Raw genomic sequence first — 17,652 nt, 5'->3', positions numbered from 1 at the left:
CCCGATCCCGCCCTCGTCGCCATGCGCGGCGGTGATTCCGATCCCATTCTGGCCGCCATGGGCAAGCCGGGGGCGAACCGGGGTCGTACCGGACCCGTCTCCGGTGCACGCGGGCTGTGGCCGTCAGCCCGGGCGCGCGGGGTGGGAGAGCACTGCGGGGCGGTTTTGTGCACACAAGTTAGAATTAGTTACGGAGGCATAATGGTTGATTGAAAAGATTGTTTACTTACACCCAAAGATGGTATCAGTGTAGGCTGGATAGGTTTCCAGGCACAGCTGCCGCTTGAACCCTTGTTGGAGGACTGACAAATCGAGTGCTCCCACGGAGTTTGCTAGGCTCCGCGGGTCCGGTTAAGTTGGGTTCAAAAAGTTTCCCCGGAGTTATTCAGGCTCCGCGGCTTCGATAAGTTTTCCCCGGAGTTTGCTAGGCTCCGCGGGGTCCGAAGTTACAGGAAAGGGATGCGTCTAGGATTGCGCTCGGCGATGGGGAGAGGCGAGAAGCGAAAGCTCCGTAGGCTCGGTTCTATTGCCTCTCTTGCCTGCTTAGGGGAGGCGCGCCGGGTCCGTGAGGGTCCATAGCGCTTGGAGATCTTCACACAGAATCTCTCTCCCTTCCTCCCTCCTCCGGCTTGGGCGGAAACTACCCAAGCCTTCTGTACGGCTAGCAAGCCAATCGCTAGCCGCCACGTGTGCCTAAATTAGGAATTGGCCAATAACATGGCACGGATCCTAATACAAATGGCGGGAACTTCTTTGCAACGTGTATCACTATGGTGCAAGAAAGAGATGCACACTGCAAAGAAGCTACAATTTGGCGGGAAATCCCCCGTTGCACCAGAGCTCTCTAGCAGCAGAGAACTCTACCGTGCAAAGAAAGCAACAAATTTGGCAGGAAATAATTTAGCGGTGCCGAAGCGCGCACAAACAAAAAATCACAACTTTGGGTTGTGACAAGGTTAAAAAGCAATACTAGAATAAGATCAAGTGACTACAAACTGGCTATGAGCAATTTTTTACAATGGAAATTAGAAGATCTCTAACTATGAGAGGACTGAAATTTGGAATGGTCTTTAGTATAAAATACTGGAGATAAGGAACCTGATTTGCTTTCAGACTGAACACAATAAGTTTACTGAAGGGACAGTATGTTAGAATGAGTTTTTGGGTTAATTAGTATGTGATACATGTAATCAAGTATTTGCAGTCTTTATTTTTGGCCATAGAGTTAATTCTCTCATGGTGCATGAGCTATGTGGTAATTCTATACTTTGAGGTCCTTTGCTGGTTGCTTGCAAGAGCCAGGAAGGATTTTTTCCCCCTTCTTAAATTATTCTGGGGAACTTTTTGCCTTCCGCTGAAGTAATAGGGCATTGGCCACAATTAAGACTGGGGGTGGAGGGGCTTGCCTGGGATGCACTGATGCTGCTGCTGGTACTTAGAAAATTTAGTGGTTCTTTACTAGAGAGTCTTGCTCTTCCACTTAGTTATATGGATCACTAATTTTGCTGTCATATGGATCACTAATATAAAAATATCCCAACATGTGGAAAATCCTGACCTTGCAAATTCTTTGTAGCAACAGTTCTTCCCTTCAACCTTCTCCCCCATTCCCCCCTGCTCCCCCCAATCTCTCCTACCTGCCTTCATCCATACAGCCCCGCATTCCCTTTGGGAAGAGTCTACTAGGTTTTTGCTGCAGCTGCTAATCCTGGAGCCCAGGGACACTGCAGAAATCCATTTCTTCTGGTTTTAGATGCAGCTTGCATGGAATGGTGGACAGCCTGCTGATTTCAACATTTCTTTGGAAAACAAGTCTAAGAGCAGTATCACCAGCTGGAATGGTTGTATGACAGTTTCTTCAGGTCAGGTATGAATTTTTTGCTTTTATGCTGTGAAGTAAGAGTTCTTTCCTTCTGTTGAACAAACCCAAGTTTTAGATTAAAAGTCGACTTTTCTAACCATACCACTAGGAAGGGTGAAATAAAACTCTGAGGAATATTTGCTGTATTTCTTTCCCATCTAAAGCTGTCTCACCATCATACACTAATTCTGTTTTGCTATTCAATTTATTTTAGCATTTAGGATTAAATTGATGCCTCTGCAGCATGAGTGACTGGTGCCTCCTGAATCTGGCGGGGGGCACCCACAGAAGCCACCGATGGCACTGGCCCTGTCAGGGAGGGCACCAGCCCTACCAACAGCATTAGTGTCAGCTGTCGGGGGGGACACCAACCCCATCGGGGGGGGGGGGCCACGTGCACCCCCACGCACCTCCTACCAGTCACCTATGCTCTGCAGATGGTCACATTTTATGTTTCCTAATAAGGCTTAAAAAGACATAAGTGGGAGAATGTTCTCTTCCACAGGTTGCATTTCTACCCTGGCAGTAGTGGCTCCTTTATATAAACCACTACAGCTATTTTGTAGCAGCTTATAAAACATATATTCTGTAATTGCAAACTAATTTCTCAAAAATAAAATGTAAGTAGCGCAAAGTATATTGTATGTTTCTCTCTTTCAGCTGCAGAAAGTATTACAGATAGGACACCTTCAGGCATGTGGGTCTATAGAGCAAGCAGCGGTCTTATTTAATGAATATCTAGATCTGAACTGGGATGGCAAAAAAGTTGAACAGAATCTGACTTATGAGGTAACAACGAACTACTGTGAATGTACACTGATCAGATATTTTATTTCTCAGAATTTAGTTAAATAACCTAGAGTTAATGAACTGTCCACAACTGTCCTTTTGTAAAGTAGATTGTTTTAATTTTGTAAGTTCTCACTATTGATCTCTCTGCCTTATTTTCACATTTCTGTTGAATAGCTGATAATAAATTAGCTAAGGTGAAATATTGGTGTCACTTTTGCCTTCCCTTTGCAATGATGTTGTAGTAATGCTATAGACTGCAAAACAAGTGACTGTCTGATAAATTAACATGCTAATGAGTGAAAGAATTTTAAGTTTCAGAACAACCTTGACTCTTAGCTAAGAGGAACTTGGAGGGTCATGGAACTGATACCCCAGTACCCTAAGACAAATTAGCTGACTATGCATGTTTATATACTGGATCTTCTTTTAGTTCAGAAGAATAAGGAAACAACAATGGGTAGTTTAGGGTACTATAATTTTTCATTTTGTTACTGCATAATTTCTTTTTGTCTAACACAGAGAAACCGACCATCTTCTCCTGATAAAATTCAGCTAGAGGCCACTTTGGAAAACATTTTACTGACTTCATGCACCAAGCAATATATTCTGGGTAAAATGGAAACGAACTATTCAACATGGCTGGATTATTACATAAGCCTTGGACTCTGTGATCTTCCAAATGTAAGTCAGGTATTGCTATATGGATGTTGCTCAAATTCATAACTATTTTCTGGTAATTGACTGAGTTTTACCAAACTGCAGATTTCCACAAAAAATGCAACTGGATAGTTATTTCTAGAATGGCCTTTTGAGGTTGGAGATCATGTATTCCACCAAACTATTATTTTTTGTAATAGATGCCATACGTGGATTCTCTACTCTTCCTTAAGAATGCTAATGAGTTCCTCTTCTTCTGTATTCCTCCTTTTTCATCACTCAAAAGTCCTTTAGCATCTCTTTCTGGAACATGTCAAAAAGGTTCCATGAGTTCGTCAAACTGGATGCTAGACATCTTACCTGGGTTCCCAAGTATAAGTTTTATCACCTCCATAGCATTGCAGCCTTTGTCTGTTCTGCTGCTGTGACAGTTTGGAACCTGAACTTTGGTTCTAGGCTTGATGTTTGGTGTTCAGCTGACCTGAACAAACAGGCACCTTTCTACAGTATGTCCTGTTTGCAAATTCTGGCTCCATCGTTTCCTTTAGACATTAAGACTCACTTAGTCCACCAACTCACATAAGACTTGAAACCATAGGCAGTACGTAGGGGAGGCACAGGGGGGCACATGCGTCCCCTCCCCCCCAAGATTGGCTGCTGCTGGCTTCTGTGGGCAGTCGCGCCCCCCCCCCCTTGCTGCTTTGCTGCAGGCAGTCCCCACTCACTGCTCACCACCACCGACAGCGCGGACAGTGGCTGCAGGCAGTCCCTACTTGCCGCCTGCCACTTGCCCCCCTCCCCCTGCTGACACCACCTTTGGGCAGTCCCTGCCCAGCCTGCCCTCACCACCCATGTCACCATGGCTGCCTGCAGGTAGTCCCCCTTGGCCCACCCTCACTGCCAATGTCACTGCAGCCGCCTGCAGGCAATCCCCACTTGCCGCCACTGCTGCTACCGTCTGCGGGCAGTTGCTGTGTCTCCCCAACCTCCAGGGACACGTCATTCAAGCTTGAAACTTATAATAAAAAGCTTGGTGTCACTGCCATTTCCTGTGGTTAAATGCTCACCCCATAGTTGTCACCAGTTGGCTATCTTGTTGGAACAGTGCAGGTTTAGGCCCAATTAATGACAGGAAGAGCGGCAAAGTTCTTAACATGACCCTTGTGAAAAAATTTTGGAAGTTCACTATAAGTTTGTATCTCAGGTTTGGGTTTGATCCTGTCTTTAACATGAACTAAATGTGTGTTCGAGCTGGTTTAAATTCATGTAACTGATCATATTGTTTATAGCTGTATAAAAAGATCTCTCTGAAAATTCCAGATGTAATAAGAAATGTAAGACCTAAAATTAATTCACTTGCTTTCTACAAAATGTGGTTTCTATCCATCTAGTCGGAGGACATTATAATTGAATGTACATTTACCAAATTGTAAAGACTGAAGCCATGATAAAGTAAAACGCTGCTGTTAATTTTAAGATGCATTGGTTTGTGAAATGACAGGCATAGTTCATCACTTTTGTGAGTGACTTTGCAGTTCTTGAAGACTTCCTTAATGTTCCATGATGAATGTTTCACTAGCAGAACTAAGCTTCAATACTGAAACTTTCCATACTTAGGTAATTGTCTTCTCTGGAAAACATCAGCTTAATAATGGAGATGTAATTCTGCAATCGGAAGGCCGGTTCCATCTTGCTAGTGATAGAAAAGATGATGGATTGATCACAGTAGTCTTAAAGAACAATAGCACAGATGACCTCAAGAAATATTCTGTGGAATTTGAAGTGAGTTTTAATGTTAGGGATTGATACCAGAGCAGTCTTTTAAACTGAATACTCCTGAGCACACCTACTGTGTTGTTTTCTCTTTTGAAGACATACTGACCTCTAGCTTTCATACTGTTCAAGTGCAGTCAGTGCAGGCTAAAAAAAAAAAGGATGTCTATTCCTGATTTTGTTGCTTTCCCCTTTATTGTTACATTGGGTGCTGTGGATGCATCGGGGGACAAGTGGCCAAGGGGTCAGGCACAGGCATGAGAGAAAGATAAAAGTGGCGGGGAGGGGGGAGAGCAAAGGGTGGGGAGAAAGCTTCAAGGGAGACCCGGGAGTGGTGGAGAATTGGCGAGGGCAGGGGGAAGACAACAGGGCAGGCACAGGCATGGTGGCACATGGCAAGGGACAGGCAGCAGTGGGAGAGGCACAGGGGAGGAGGGGACACGGAAAACAAGGGGCAGAGGAGAAAGGGGCAGGGGTCTGGCCCCTCACTGCCTGCTGATGCCTTCCCCACCATAACAGCAGGGGAACAAATTTAAGATAACCCTCCACTAATTAGATTCCATACCTGGAAATTATAACACATTTATAATTTTCCATGTATAGAATCTAATTACTGGGGGGTCACCTTGAATTCAAAGTTGCCTTGCATTTAAGCAAATATGGTACTCCACCATGTGCCCTGGGACCAAAGATCACCAGGCAGTATACAAGCAAGGAATTGATTACCAGGGTGTTCCTTTCTCTGTGACCCCTAAAGATTATCTGCATGCCTAGCAAAGTATGCAGCAATGTAACTGATTTCTTTGCATTCTCCAGTTGTTCAGATATTGAGCCAATAATCCTTCTGCTCCTCAGTACAGTAAAGTGCCAGTGTAATGCACAATCACTGGGAAACCTCTCCATTATCATATTCTTCTTTGGAGACTGTACTGACAGTCAACATCATGACACAATATTGCTTTGTTTATTTTTTACCATAGCTCTCCATAAGTGTCTTTTTCTCTTATGGCCACAGCTAAAAGCATTTGAGGATATTTGGCTAGGCCTGACAGGAACTGCTACTTCCTCAGCTCTTCAAAGCCAAATCCTGGTGGAGGGAAATATTGATCATAAAGAGAAAGTAAAGGTAGCTGCTTCTAAAGAGAAGGAGTGTCTTCAGTATTACATGGGGTACTTAAAGGGTAAGTACATTAGGGCTACAATTAATAATGATAAATTTGTTTTGACAGTTAGCTTTGCACACACGGGAGAGGTGAGGCTACTGTAGAGAGTTTAGTTTAGTTTAGTTTAGTTTTCATGGCCTTTCAGTTGTAACTATGGGCTGCCAAATTGCGGGAAGGGAACATTCATTATATGGTTCCTAGGTTTAACCCAGCAACTCATTACAACTTGTGAATAACTACCAACCAAGTCTGGGTTTGAATAGATGGTGACTGAGTTGAAAAGCTCTGACCTGAGCTTCTGTTCCTTCCCCTGGCTACATAGCATTTGGTGATCAATCAGAAAGCTGGAAGGAAGTAAGCAGTTAATAGCAATGGTCTGACTCAGTACTATCCACATAGCTTCTCCATTCCTGCTGGTTCTACCAGTATTTTTCAGTCCTCTTTTTGTTGTATTTGTCTAAGCATAAATGGATCATTTGTGGAAACAGAACACATAACAGGTATTTTATGGGTAAATGAGTAAATGAAGAGACTGCCACCTCACTTATTTAAGACTAAAGCATAATTTGAGCCTAGAAGTCCACCAGCAAAACCTATAGAAATCAAAGGCAGAGCAGAACTATGGGCGAGATTCATTGTGGAGATCTGTGATGAGAATTTTTACCTTTTGTACTAACCCAGTATTTTATTTGGGGTACCTTAACAAAGACTGAACACTTTTGGGTGGATCATATGCAGATTGCATGAAGGGATTTGGCTCCTTTTTCCCCTCTTTCTGCAAACACATGACCCCATTGGTACTGCATGAACACCCCTCTCTTCCACTCATTAAGTAGCTGGCTTTGAAACAAGTGTCTACCAATGTTGTCTGTACAAATGAACATCTCCTTTTGCTCTCCTAGGAGATTTGGAGGAAGGAGTGGAGCTTGCTGCTTGTACTGATGGGCAACAGATGACTACAATTGATATCTATCTCAATGTGAATGGTGCAAGGCAAGAAAACACAGGACAACTGATTCTAACTGCTGTCAATGAGAGCTTGGGCTTGGTGGCTCATGGGTGTGGGGATCCTATAGTTAAAATGGAGGTGAGATGGCCTTCAACAGCTGTTTGTGGTAGTTGGGCATTTTCAGCTGCAGAATATTTTCTTAATTTGTCAAGTTAGTGAAACATCTAAACAAGTTTTTTTTTTTTCTGTGGAGTTCCAGTAACCTGGCCAATGAAAAGTGTTTGCAGTTCCCTTCTAATAACAATGTGCATTAAGTTCTCTCTCTATTTGGTGTGAAGGAACACCTGGGTGGGTTTCAAAAAGATCATCCATACCTACAACTCAAGTGTAGGATCCAGCAGAGATTCCTACTACTGCTCTCAATGGGAGCTGTGTGACCAAAGGTAGGGTTGAAACACATGTGACACTACTGTGACTGAGAAGACAAGTTACTGAGGTACAAGTTACTATGCCTACAAGGCAAGATTCATCTCTCTGCCTGTGCATTATCTTTTGGGGTGCAGGAGTTTAGTCATTGAAGCGCAGTGCCTAGAGGCCCCTGGTGAGAGTATGACCCCAGTGCGCTAGGCAAGGACCCTGTTCCAAAGACAGGAATAATATAAATTGAGGAGACAGACAAAGAATGAGAAGGGAAGCAATTTTCCCAGGTCATGCAGGTTCTTTCACTGATCAGATGAAACAAACCCCAAGTTTTCTGAACCCCAACACAGTGCTATGTGCACTGCATTCCTAGAAGAGGTCCGTTGAATGCTGTACATGGGAGACTCTTCAGAAACCTGCTAAACCAGTAGGTTTTTAGACTCCCTTTTTCTAGCCAGAGCCACATGTTTTTGGAGCAATGGGCAGCCTGTTTCCCCTATGGGAGTTCATCTAACAGCATCTTGTGCTGGTGTTTAAGCTAGTATAAATTTTGGTGGGTTTTGCCCCAGCATGAGCAGTTCCTAAATCATAAAATCCAAATTTTCCTTCATATTTTCACAGCACAAAGTTAATAAAATTGGGTCCCATCTAAAGGCCAAACTCCTAGAGAAGATCAAGAAGTTTGATGAATATATTTGGAGATTCAGGAAATCAGTAAGTAATTAGTGTTATCAGTTTGCTTAAAAATTATTAAAATCTGAGAATGGTCAAGCCCTCTAGTGCCTTCTGGCACATGTTTGCATGTAGCGCAGGGAAGGGCACCATGAAATGTTGTGCGAGGAGCAGTTTTGCTCCTCTGAGTGCTGGCCTTGATTTCTATCTAAGACCTTTGTGATGGAGTCATTAATGAAAATTTAGACATCTCATGTTAGCTGTGGCTACCATGCTTGACTCGCCTATTAAGTGGTTAATCCTTTGTTAATGCAGCTCTCTGTACAGAGGGAATCCCATGTCAGCCTCATAAAGATGCTCTGTGTATGGACCAAACCCTGAGGGGTGCCTCACTACCTCAGTAGTGAGTGCTCAGTGTTCTTTAGGATGTGGTCTTATAAAATCTTGCACAGTTTTCAATCAATCAGATTCCTTTTTCTATATGAATCTAGCAAGATACAGAGCATTATGGGGATGTTGTGAGGTCTGTTCCTAAAGAAATGGCAGCCCTTAGGCTCCAGAGCTCTGATTACTGTCTTGGGAAAACATGCTCCAAAGGTTTGCTAAGTATCACTATATATTTCTACATCTCTTGCTGTTTGGGACTCACTGTAGGTGCAGCAAATTGATTTCCTGTATGAAGCAGCTGGCTGGCCTCTGAAAGCCTCTCAGGAGGTAGCAGGAATCTTCCAAAATGGGGGGAGAGCTGTTGCCCAGATGTGGAAGCAGAGTGGAATCAGGCAAACACTGAGAAACAACCTCCCGCTTTACCTGGAAAAAATTCAAGACATTGTACAGCAAATGCAAAATGAACTGCAAAGTAAGTAGGGCTGTCCAGAACAAGGGGGACAGCTGCACAGAGTGATGTCAGTGTAGGGAAAAAGCAGGTCTGGCAAACTGAGTAAATATGATGCTGAAAAGCATATTTCTATTTTGAGCTATCAAAATATGCTGATCTAGACTCTGGTCCCTTATACATTATTTACCTGCATGCATACACACACAAGCACACACACATACACACACGCAGTCCCTAGTGAATCTTTGTACCTCTGGATACCCTCTTTAGCTAAAAAAACAAACAAACAAAAAACCCCCTCAAAGTGACTCCAGTTTAATTCAGCCATTCATTATATTTTGGGAAAAAAAATGAATAATCTTTTGTTTTATGATGCCCTTCAGGGTCTCAGACCAGGATTAAGGGCAGATTCCTCTATTGAGTGCCTGCTGGAGGCTCCCTACTAAACACACTGGTTAACCAGAGCACTTCTAATTCCAGCATCTGAATTCAGAAGATTCACATTAGTCTTATCTCAGGTGCTGTATTTGTTCTGTGGCTGAATGCTGCCAGCCCCCTCCTTTGCCAGTAGTTCACATTTCAGATGGACCACATTTCCACAAGAAGTATTAGAGGAAACTAAAGTGGCCTATTATCAATTGTGTCCAAATAACAACTGCCTTCCCCTTGCATGGCAAAATGGAGAACTCTCTGAACCACGCAACAGGATCAGTCCTTCAAGCATGGCTGGTAACAGGACTTGGATCTTGGACTCCTGTTCAATATGTGAGTCATAAGGACCAATACATCCCCTTGCTCCTCCTTGGAAGGTTACAAGATAGATAAAGTGCAGCCAGGCTTCTAGGCTTTCTGCCCATGCAAGGCAGATATAGCTGGATTGAAAAAGCATTTGCAGAACTTTCCTCAAAGTGGTTTTTGAAACAAGCATGTACTGCCTGTCTCCCCAAGGGCCATTGCTGGGCACGTAGGTGGACCATAACCATAGCTAAAGGCCCTCACTTTTACCAGCTCCTACTGACCCATACCAGGGTGTTCAAAGAAGCACAGGTCTTACCTGTGCTTCACACCAGTGCCTCTTTCTTCATCTTGAACTTCAACCTCTGCCTATGTTGGGGGGAGTAAAGAGTCTGTCCTAAACTATAACTGGGGGTGCACTTTAAAAACATTATCTAAGTTCACTTTCATGCTCGTTTCAGAACCGTTAGCAACTCTGAAGGATGCCTACTATGATGTGACTTTGAAGCCACTAGACGAAGTTTTGCAAGAAAAAACAGAGCAGTATATGAAGAAAATCCAGGCTTTTGTGCCCAATATTGTAAAAGATGTTTGGCTTATGGAACCAATCCAGGTGGCACTCAGAGCTCTGAAAACAAGCCTGGATATGGTTAGTATAAAATAATTCTTTATTTGTATAAAGGGGTGAAGATGTAACTTACAGATTGACACCTCTATTTTGAATTAAAGAGCCTTTTTATATGCAGGTTTGGGTCTCACCCATGTTGACTTGCTTTTCATACTTGGAAATTAAGTATTACAAATAGCTTCCATTCCATTTTCTAGTTCTGGGAACATTAACGTGCAATTATAATCTGATTCAAGGTTTTGTCTGCTCTACCTGGACATTGAAAGCCACATTTTTCAAAGTGCTGTCAAGCTAAATCCTAATGTTGCAGTGAAATGTCTAAATGTCATTTTTGTGCACGTAAATTGTCTGGTTGACTCCCATCTTGATGGTTTGTGTCTACACATCTAGAACTACAGGTTTGGGGTTTTTGCTGCTTTTGAAAATTAGGTCCCTGTTTCAGAAAATAGAGCAGCATGTCCTAATGTCTTTGGCCAAAATTACAGTGCTAGCAACATTTTTGAAACCTTCATGATTGCCGCCCTCCCACCCCAAAGGGATTCCTATACATGTTGAGTTTGTAAATATCTCTGGTCTTTTAGTTCACTGTCCTTTTTGAGGTCATCTGTGCTGTGATAGCAGTGGGCACATCTACATGTGCATTTTACTATGCAGTAGACTAATTTACTGCACAGTAAAGTGTCACCATCTACACGTGCCACAATTGGTGTGCTTTAGATTAATTTCCTCTGGTGTAGGATGGCCCCACCAGATGCAGGTACTATCCGATGATGGAGTAGATTACTGCACTTAAACGCATGTGTAGATGGCCTGGTCGGGATTAGTTTCTTCTGGCTCAAATTGTACTGGAGTTTATTCAGTCTCGTTAATTGCACATGTGGACACACCCAGAGTCTAGTAATGGAGATCTAAATCCTATCCTTTGCTTCAGCAACTGTAGCATATCAACTCCCTGAAATTAGCTATTGCATGAGGGATACATCATCTAATATACATCTGTCTGTATTTTCATTTGCCATCTTGCTCAATTACACCAAAAAGCTGTCAGGCACATGGCCAATGTGAAGGAGAATGGAGCATCATTTTTCTGAAGAATTGTCTGATATTGCAGCAAAAATCTTGTCTTGCCCTAAAAACATGTTAATGTAACAGCTGCTTTTATCATGTGGTCTGTCACTTGAGTAGGCAACCCATCAGATGCTAAGGTGGGCAGAAGCAAAGTTGTCCCAAGGTGTGAGCAAGATCCGGAAGCCCTTATCAAGCCTGTACAGCTTTTCAGCCAGGTAACAATTTTGGATTAACTCTATTCTGTGGTATAGCACTTTCTTCAGCACATAATATTTTCTTAACACGTTCTCACAAATTTGCTTTTTAAGTCAACTTCCCTGATTAAGAAAGCAAGCATCCCATGTTCTGGGCAGTCTTTATACAAAGTTATCTACTGTAATGGGCTGTTTATTTCCTGCTTAAAAATAAATATCTACCAGCAAATAGAATAGTAGTCTTGGTAAACTCAGCCTGAAATAGCACATTGCTTCTGCGTTTTAATTATATATCATTATAAATATAAATATTATATATTAATGATATTATATATTGAGATATATATATAATATAAACAGGGGAGCTGTTGGGAAGGTCAAGGCGAAGATGGAACTGGGACTAGCAACCTGGATCAAGGACCATAAGAAGTCCTTTTTTAAATACATAGGGGTAAAAAAAAGGTTCCGGGTAACATAGGACCTCTGCAGGACACACTAGGAAGTCTGGTGGTCGCACCAGACATCAAAGCTAACTTATTTAACAGCTTCTTTGCCTCCATTTTTCTGAGCAGGGACCAGGTCATCCCCCCCATCATGATCCCTGACAGTCCCAGGGGAGGCGCAGCCAGGCCCAGGGTCAGAGTGGACCTAGTCAGGGACATCCTGGTGGGACTGGACACATCCAAATCAGCAGGTTCTGATGATCTCCACCCCAGAGCGCTGAGGGAATTAGCAGAGGTCATTGCGGGTCCCCTATCACAGCATTACGTGCACTTGTGGTGCTCTGGCGAGGTGCCGGAGGACTGGAAGAGGGCCAGTGTGGTCCCCATTTTCAAAAAAGGGAGGAGGGAGGACCCAGGAAACTATAGGCCTGTTAGTCTTACCTCAGTCCTGGGGAAGCTCTTCGAGAAAATGATCCTGGAGCACATCTGCGAGGGGCCAGCAGGGGAGGTTATGCTTAGGGGCAACCAACATGGGTTCATCAGAGGCAGGTCCTGTCAGACCAACCTGGTGGCCTTCTATGATCAGGACACTAAATCCTTGGATACAGGCGTTGCGGTGGACGTAATCTTTCTGGATTTTAGAAAAGCCTTCGACACTGTCTCTCATCCCTTTCTCATTAAAAAATTAGGCGACAGTGGTGTCGATCCCTACATGGTCAGATGGGTCACCAATTGGCTGGAGGGCTGTACCCAGAAAGTGGTGGTGGATGGGTCTTTTTCGACCTGGAAGGATGTGGGCAGTGGGGTTCTACAGGGCTCAGTCCTCGGGCCTGCACTGTTCAACATCTTCATCAGCGACTTGGATGAGGGGGTGATTAGCACCTTGTTCAAATTCACAGATGACAATGAGATGTGGGGGGAGGTGGGCATGCTAGAGGGGAGAGACAAGCTGCAATCAGATCTGGACACGTTACAGGGGTGGGCGGATGAGAATAGGATAGGTTTCAACACTGACAAGTGCAAGGTACTGCACCTGGGGAGGAAGAACCAGCAGCATACCTACAGGCTGGGGAACTCCTTTCTCATCAGCACAGAGGCAGAAAAGGATCTTGGAGTCATTATTGACTCAAAGATGAACATGGGCCGCCAATGTGGGGATGCAGTCAGAAAGGCTAACCGCACCTTGTCATGCATCCACAGATGCATCACAAGCAGGTCCAAGGAGGTGATCCTCCCCCTCTATGTGACCTTGGTCAGACCTCAGTTGGAGTACTGCATCCAGTTCTGGGTGCTGCACTTCAGGAGGGATGTGGACAACATCGAGAGGGTCCAGAGGAGGGCCACTCACATGATCAGGGGGCAGCAGGGCAGGTCCTATGAGGATAGGCTACGGGATCTGAACCTGTTCAGCCTCTACAAGAGGAGGCTGAGTGGGGGTCTGGTGGCCGTCTATAAAGTGGCTAAGGGAGACCAGCAGGCAATGGGAGAGTGCCTCTTCCCCCAAGACTACCGGGAGTAACAAAGAACAATGGCCATAAGTTGACGGAGAGTAGATTCAGGCTAGGTATCACAAGCCACTACTTCACAGTCAGGGTGGCTAGGATCTAGAACCAACTTCCAAGGGAAATGGTCCTCACTCCTACCCTGAGGGTCTTTAAGAGGAGGCTGGATAGACACCTTGCTGGGGTTGTCTGACCCCAGCACTCTTTCCTGCCCATGGCAGGGGGTCAGACTTGATGATCTGCTCAGGTCCCTTCCAACCCTACTAACTATGAAACTATGAAACTATTTTTGCAGTTGTAATGCATTTTTCTCCATTTTTAGATGAGTAATACATAAAGTGCACTGAATATCTTTTAATGCCAGTGAGATCATAAGTGAATCATTTGTGCCCCACAGGAATTGTTCAGTGGCAGTGAACCTGCCGGTTTTACCCAAAGGAGAACACTCTATGGATTTGGCAAATATTACTAACTACCTCATTGAAGAAAAGCTAATGAGGCCCCTCAGAGACTTCTATAACATCAACCCAGTAGCAGAATACTACAGATTCAAACGGAGGATGATGGAGAGTCCATTTGAATGCAAGTCTTTTGATGAAAGTTCTGTTTTTCTTAGGAGTCCCATTTCTGCTGAATTGCATGAACTTCTAACCACTCCTTAGTAGACAACAGAGCTTCCAGAAGTGGTTGTTTTCTATAGCTCCTGGATCTGGGCAGTATTTGGAGGGCATTAAGATGGGGTTCCAACGGCATAATTTTCAGAGGTGCTTTACATCTACAGTTCCCTTTCACTTCAAAAGGAGTTGCCTACTTGGTGCCTGTGGAGCAAGTTAATCATTTCCTGTTCTATTTCTGATATTGCTGAACTTTCTCTGAGACAGACACTTATCATTTATTCATGTTTCTAATACAAGAATATGCATATATATTTAGCACTTGTATTTTAAATAGAGATCAGCTCATGTGCAAACTGTGGATCCTCATTTCAGATATCCCAGTTTCAGAACATCTGAATTCTGGCTAATATAAAAAATGATAGATTTTTTTTCCTGCTAAAAATTAGCTATTATGGAAAAGCTTATAACTGGCTTAGAATCTATATACTGATGATTATCTTAGAAAAGTCTCCTGAGAAGTAATAGGCTGTTCAGACACTGATATAGTGCACTCCTCTGTGCACAGTTTAGTGACACTGCTCTTATATATGACTTTCTCCAGATCATGCTGTGTTGATGGGGAACAAACATGTTATGACTTTTGATGGAAGGATTTATGATCTGGCATCAAAGTGCAGTGTGCTTCTTGCCAAGGATTTTGTTCACAGCACCTTCACTGTAGTGCTGAACCAGGAGACCAGTGGCTCAAGATCACTCTATGTGGAGATGAACCAGACAGTGTTTGATCTGTACCCAGGACTGAAGGTGGGAGGAGATATTCAAGTTTAATTGCAAAATAATGAAATGTGTTCTGGAAATTGCATTGTTGGAGCTGTTTGTTCCCGCATCTCTAAACCAATGAGGGTAATGTATCCAGTTGCTTTCCCTCTAGCATGCACGTCTGCCACTGTGGGAGACAGGCTACAGGGCTAGATGGACCACTGATCTGACCCAGTATAGCACTTTACCTTCTTATAGTCTTATAACAGAAAGAGCAATATTGAAATCATTATATTTTGACAATGAAGCCAAGCACCAAATGTATTATTTTTCCAGACTTAGCATAAATCGGGGCTTATAGACCTGTCATGTATCAGCAAGCAGGACTAATTCTCAAAAATAAGAGCTAATACTGGTAAGTGTGGACAATATCCTGCCTCGCTCCTGGATGCAGGAAATGGAAGAAGGCTTAAGGAAACTTACCCTTTCTTCTTGCACAGGCACTATGATGCCAGGAAGACTTACAGCACTTGTGTTCTGGGTAATAAACTCAGCGTACCTGGGTGGCCTTGTGCCTTTCTGCCCCAAAATGGGGCAGTTCATAGATGGCACTGCCCAGCCTGCACACACTGAGCTAACCAGCCTGTGACCAGAAATAGTACTTTCCAAATAAGTCACATTTCTGGCATTTGACATTACAAACACCAATGGGGATATTAGGAGTATCAGTTCTTTGTAAAACCCTGCCAAATATTATTTACTTGGAGATTTTTTTTTCATTTTAACAGATGTACAAGGTGTACAATCTTTCCCTGGCAGAAGAGAGTTGCCAAAGTCTTGATTTTGGTCTGTCTTTTGAAAAAAATGGCGTAATTGCAAGAAAAGAAGCTAATACAATCGAAGTGTCCAGTCAGAATGGAGTTTCTGTCTCCTGTGACTTTCATCATGACCTCTGTACCATTACATTGAGTGGATGGCATCATGGTTAGTATTAAACACAATCTTAGCAACACTTTAATTGGACCCTTCTTCTTCTAGCTCATTTTTCCTCTATCTCTGATGTCTAGAGACCTCAGTAACTAGATTAAAAACTGCCCTCGCCTGCCCTTCCCAGTTCATTTCATACTAGCCCTGGTGATGGCACCAGACATTCCTAGTTAATGTGACATGAAATAAATCCATGAAGTAAAACCACAAATATTTACATAAAGTTCCTGTAACTTTAGCTGCCTCTTAATGCAACCCATGGTGTTGACAGCTCAGCTCTGCTCCACCAGTCAGTACAAGAGAGCCATTGCTCTAGAGCAGGGATTTTAAACTGTTACCTTGTGGGCAGTGGGGCAAGAGGCATTAACACATTAACAGGTGTTAATGCAGCCATCATTTGCTGCCATTATGTGTCCTTAGCAAGGCTCTGTACCCAATTTCAGCAGCAGGCCCCATCCCTGCTTCGCCAAATTACCAGCCATTCCACTAGCTGTGTGGGCCAGGTGATGTGTTTGACACCCTGACCCTTGAATAGTCTTTGACATGCAAGACCAAATAGTCAAACCCATTGTATAATGGGTGCTATGGTAAGCTCTCCTTTTTTAACCTGAACAAACCATTTCTGCATTTTAGCTGAACTTCCCCAGGCAGGACAGGAAGGCTGGAATTCTTTTTATATCCATGCATCTAGATGGCGTTTTCTTGCTGCCTACCTTGCTGGTTTTGGCCCTGTCTTTGTGCTGTGGTTGCTTGGTCAGGCTTGGTGCTCTAACCATCCCACCACAGGACAGGCATTAGCCAAATCCCCTTCCCAGTGCAATCTCTGAGGCTGAGCCACAGCCTCTTGCCTTTAGTCATTGCATAGAGCAGTCCAGTGGGAAGGATTCTACCCCAATGGGAAGACTGGACTGAGAAAGAGAGATGTAGGCCTAAAACACAGGTTTCTAGCTTCCTGAGTAGTGCCCTGACCACTCAACTACTGGGGCTGCCATGTGGGAGGGCCCTTTTCCAGAGTGTTAACATCCACTAGTCATGGCTTGCTGCATTTTTGAGTCATAGATGCAGTTATGAATCCAGAATTGCTGTTTGTATGTAGCTCTGTATGTATCCAGTCAGTACACAGGCTAGGGTTACCATATTTTCAGTCTCAAAAAAGAGGATACCCGTCAGGGGACACCACACTCCAAACCCACAGCCCTCTGGCACTGCCAGTGCCCCTCACCCAACCTGCAGCCCTATGTCCCTGCTGCTGCCCTTCACTCCCAACTTGCAGAACCCTGGTCCTATGCTGGGCTATGCTGGTGCCCCTCAGTCCCAACCTGCAGGTCCCCCCTTCTCCCATCCCTGCGGTACCCCTCACTCCCAACCCACAGCCCCCTGCACCAGGCAGCCTGGCTATGCCCCACCCAGGCAGCATTTCCCAGGTGCCCTGCCCCTACAAGCAAGGGCAGTGGCCCCTGGTGCAACTAGCTTGGCCATGCAGTTCCCCACTGCCCCTGAAGGACCCCTCCACCCCCTTCCTCCACTGGATGGGCAGGCACCTTCCTTCTGCCCTGTCTCAGCTCTCGTGCCTAGACACCATCCCCAGCATCAG

The 17,652-nt window shown here is 44.2% G+C and overlaps 1 protein-coding gene across 3 annotated transcripts in view; it reads left to right on the top strand.

Moving 5' to 3' along the window:
* LOC102557779 (uncharacterized) overlaps positions 1-17,652 on the top strand; it is a 188,748-nt gene that overhangs the window by 161,594 nt on the left and 9,502 nt on the right. For 2 of the 3 annotated variants that reach the window (XM_059716459.1, XM_019494721.2), the window contains 13 exons: positions 1,754-1,867; positions 2,522-2,650; positions 3,173-3,334; positions 4,928-5,092; positions 6,099-6,264; positions 7,149-7,333; positions 8,237-8,329; positions 8,942-9,146; positions 10,322-10,509; positions 11,674-11,771; positions 14,093-14,277; positions 14,914-15,116; positions 15,860-16,055. In XM_059716459.1, the coding sequence (XP_059572442.1) occupies positions 1,754-1,867; positions 2,522-2,650; positions 3,173-3,334; positions 4,928-5,092; positions 6,099-6,264; positions 7,149-7,333; positions 8,237-8,329; positions 8,942-9,146; positions 10,322-10,509; positions 11,674-11,771; positions 14,093-14,277; positions 14,914-15,116; positions 15,860-16,055 (2,089 nt within the window). Of the gene's footprint in view, positions 1-1,753; positions 1,868-2,521; positions 2,651-3,172; positions 3,335-4,927; positions 5,093-6,098; positions 6,265-7,148; positions 7,334-8,236; positions 8,330-8,941; positions 9,147-9,809; positions 9,891-10,321; positions 10,510-11,673; positions 11,772-14,092; positions 14,278-14,913; positions 15,117-15,859; positions 16,056-17,652 lie in introns of those variants that run through there. The other variant, XM_059716460.1, reaches the window with a different exon arrangement.

This window comes from Alligator mississippiensis, chromosome 13 (genome assembly GCF_030867095.1).
Source record: "Alligator mississippiensis isolate rAllMis1 chromosome 13, rAllMis1, whole genome shotgun sequence".
Classification (NCBI taxonomy): domain Eukaryota; kingdom Metazoa; phylum Chordata; order Crocodylia; family Alligatoridae; genus Alligator; species Alligator mississippiensis.
The sequence above is the reverse complement of the archived record's forward strand: the minus strand, read 5'-3'. Positions and strand labels throughout refer to the sequence as shown.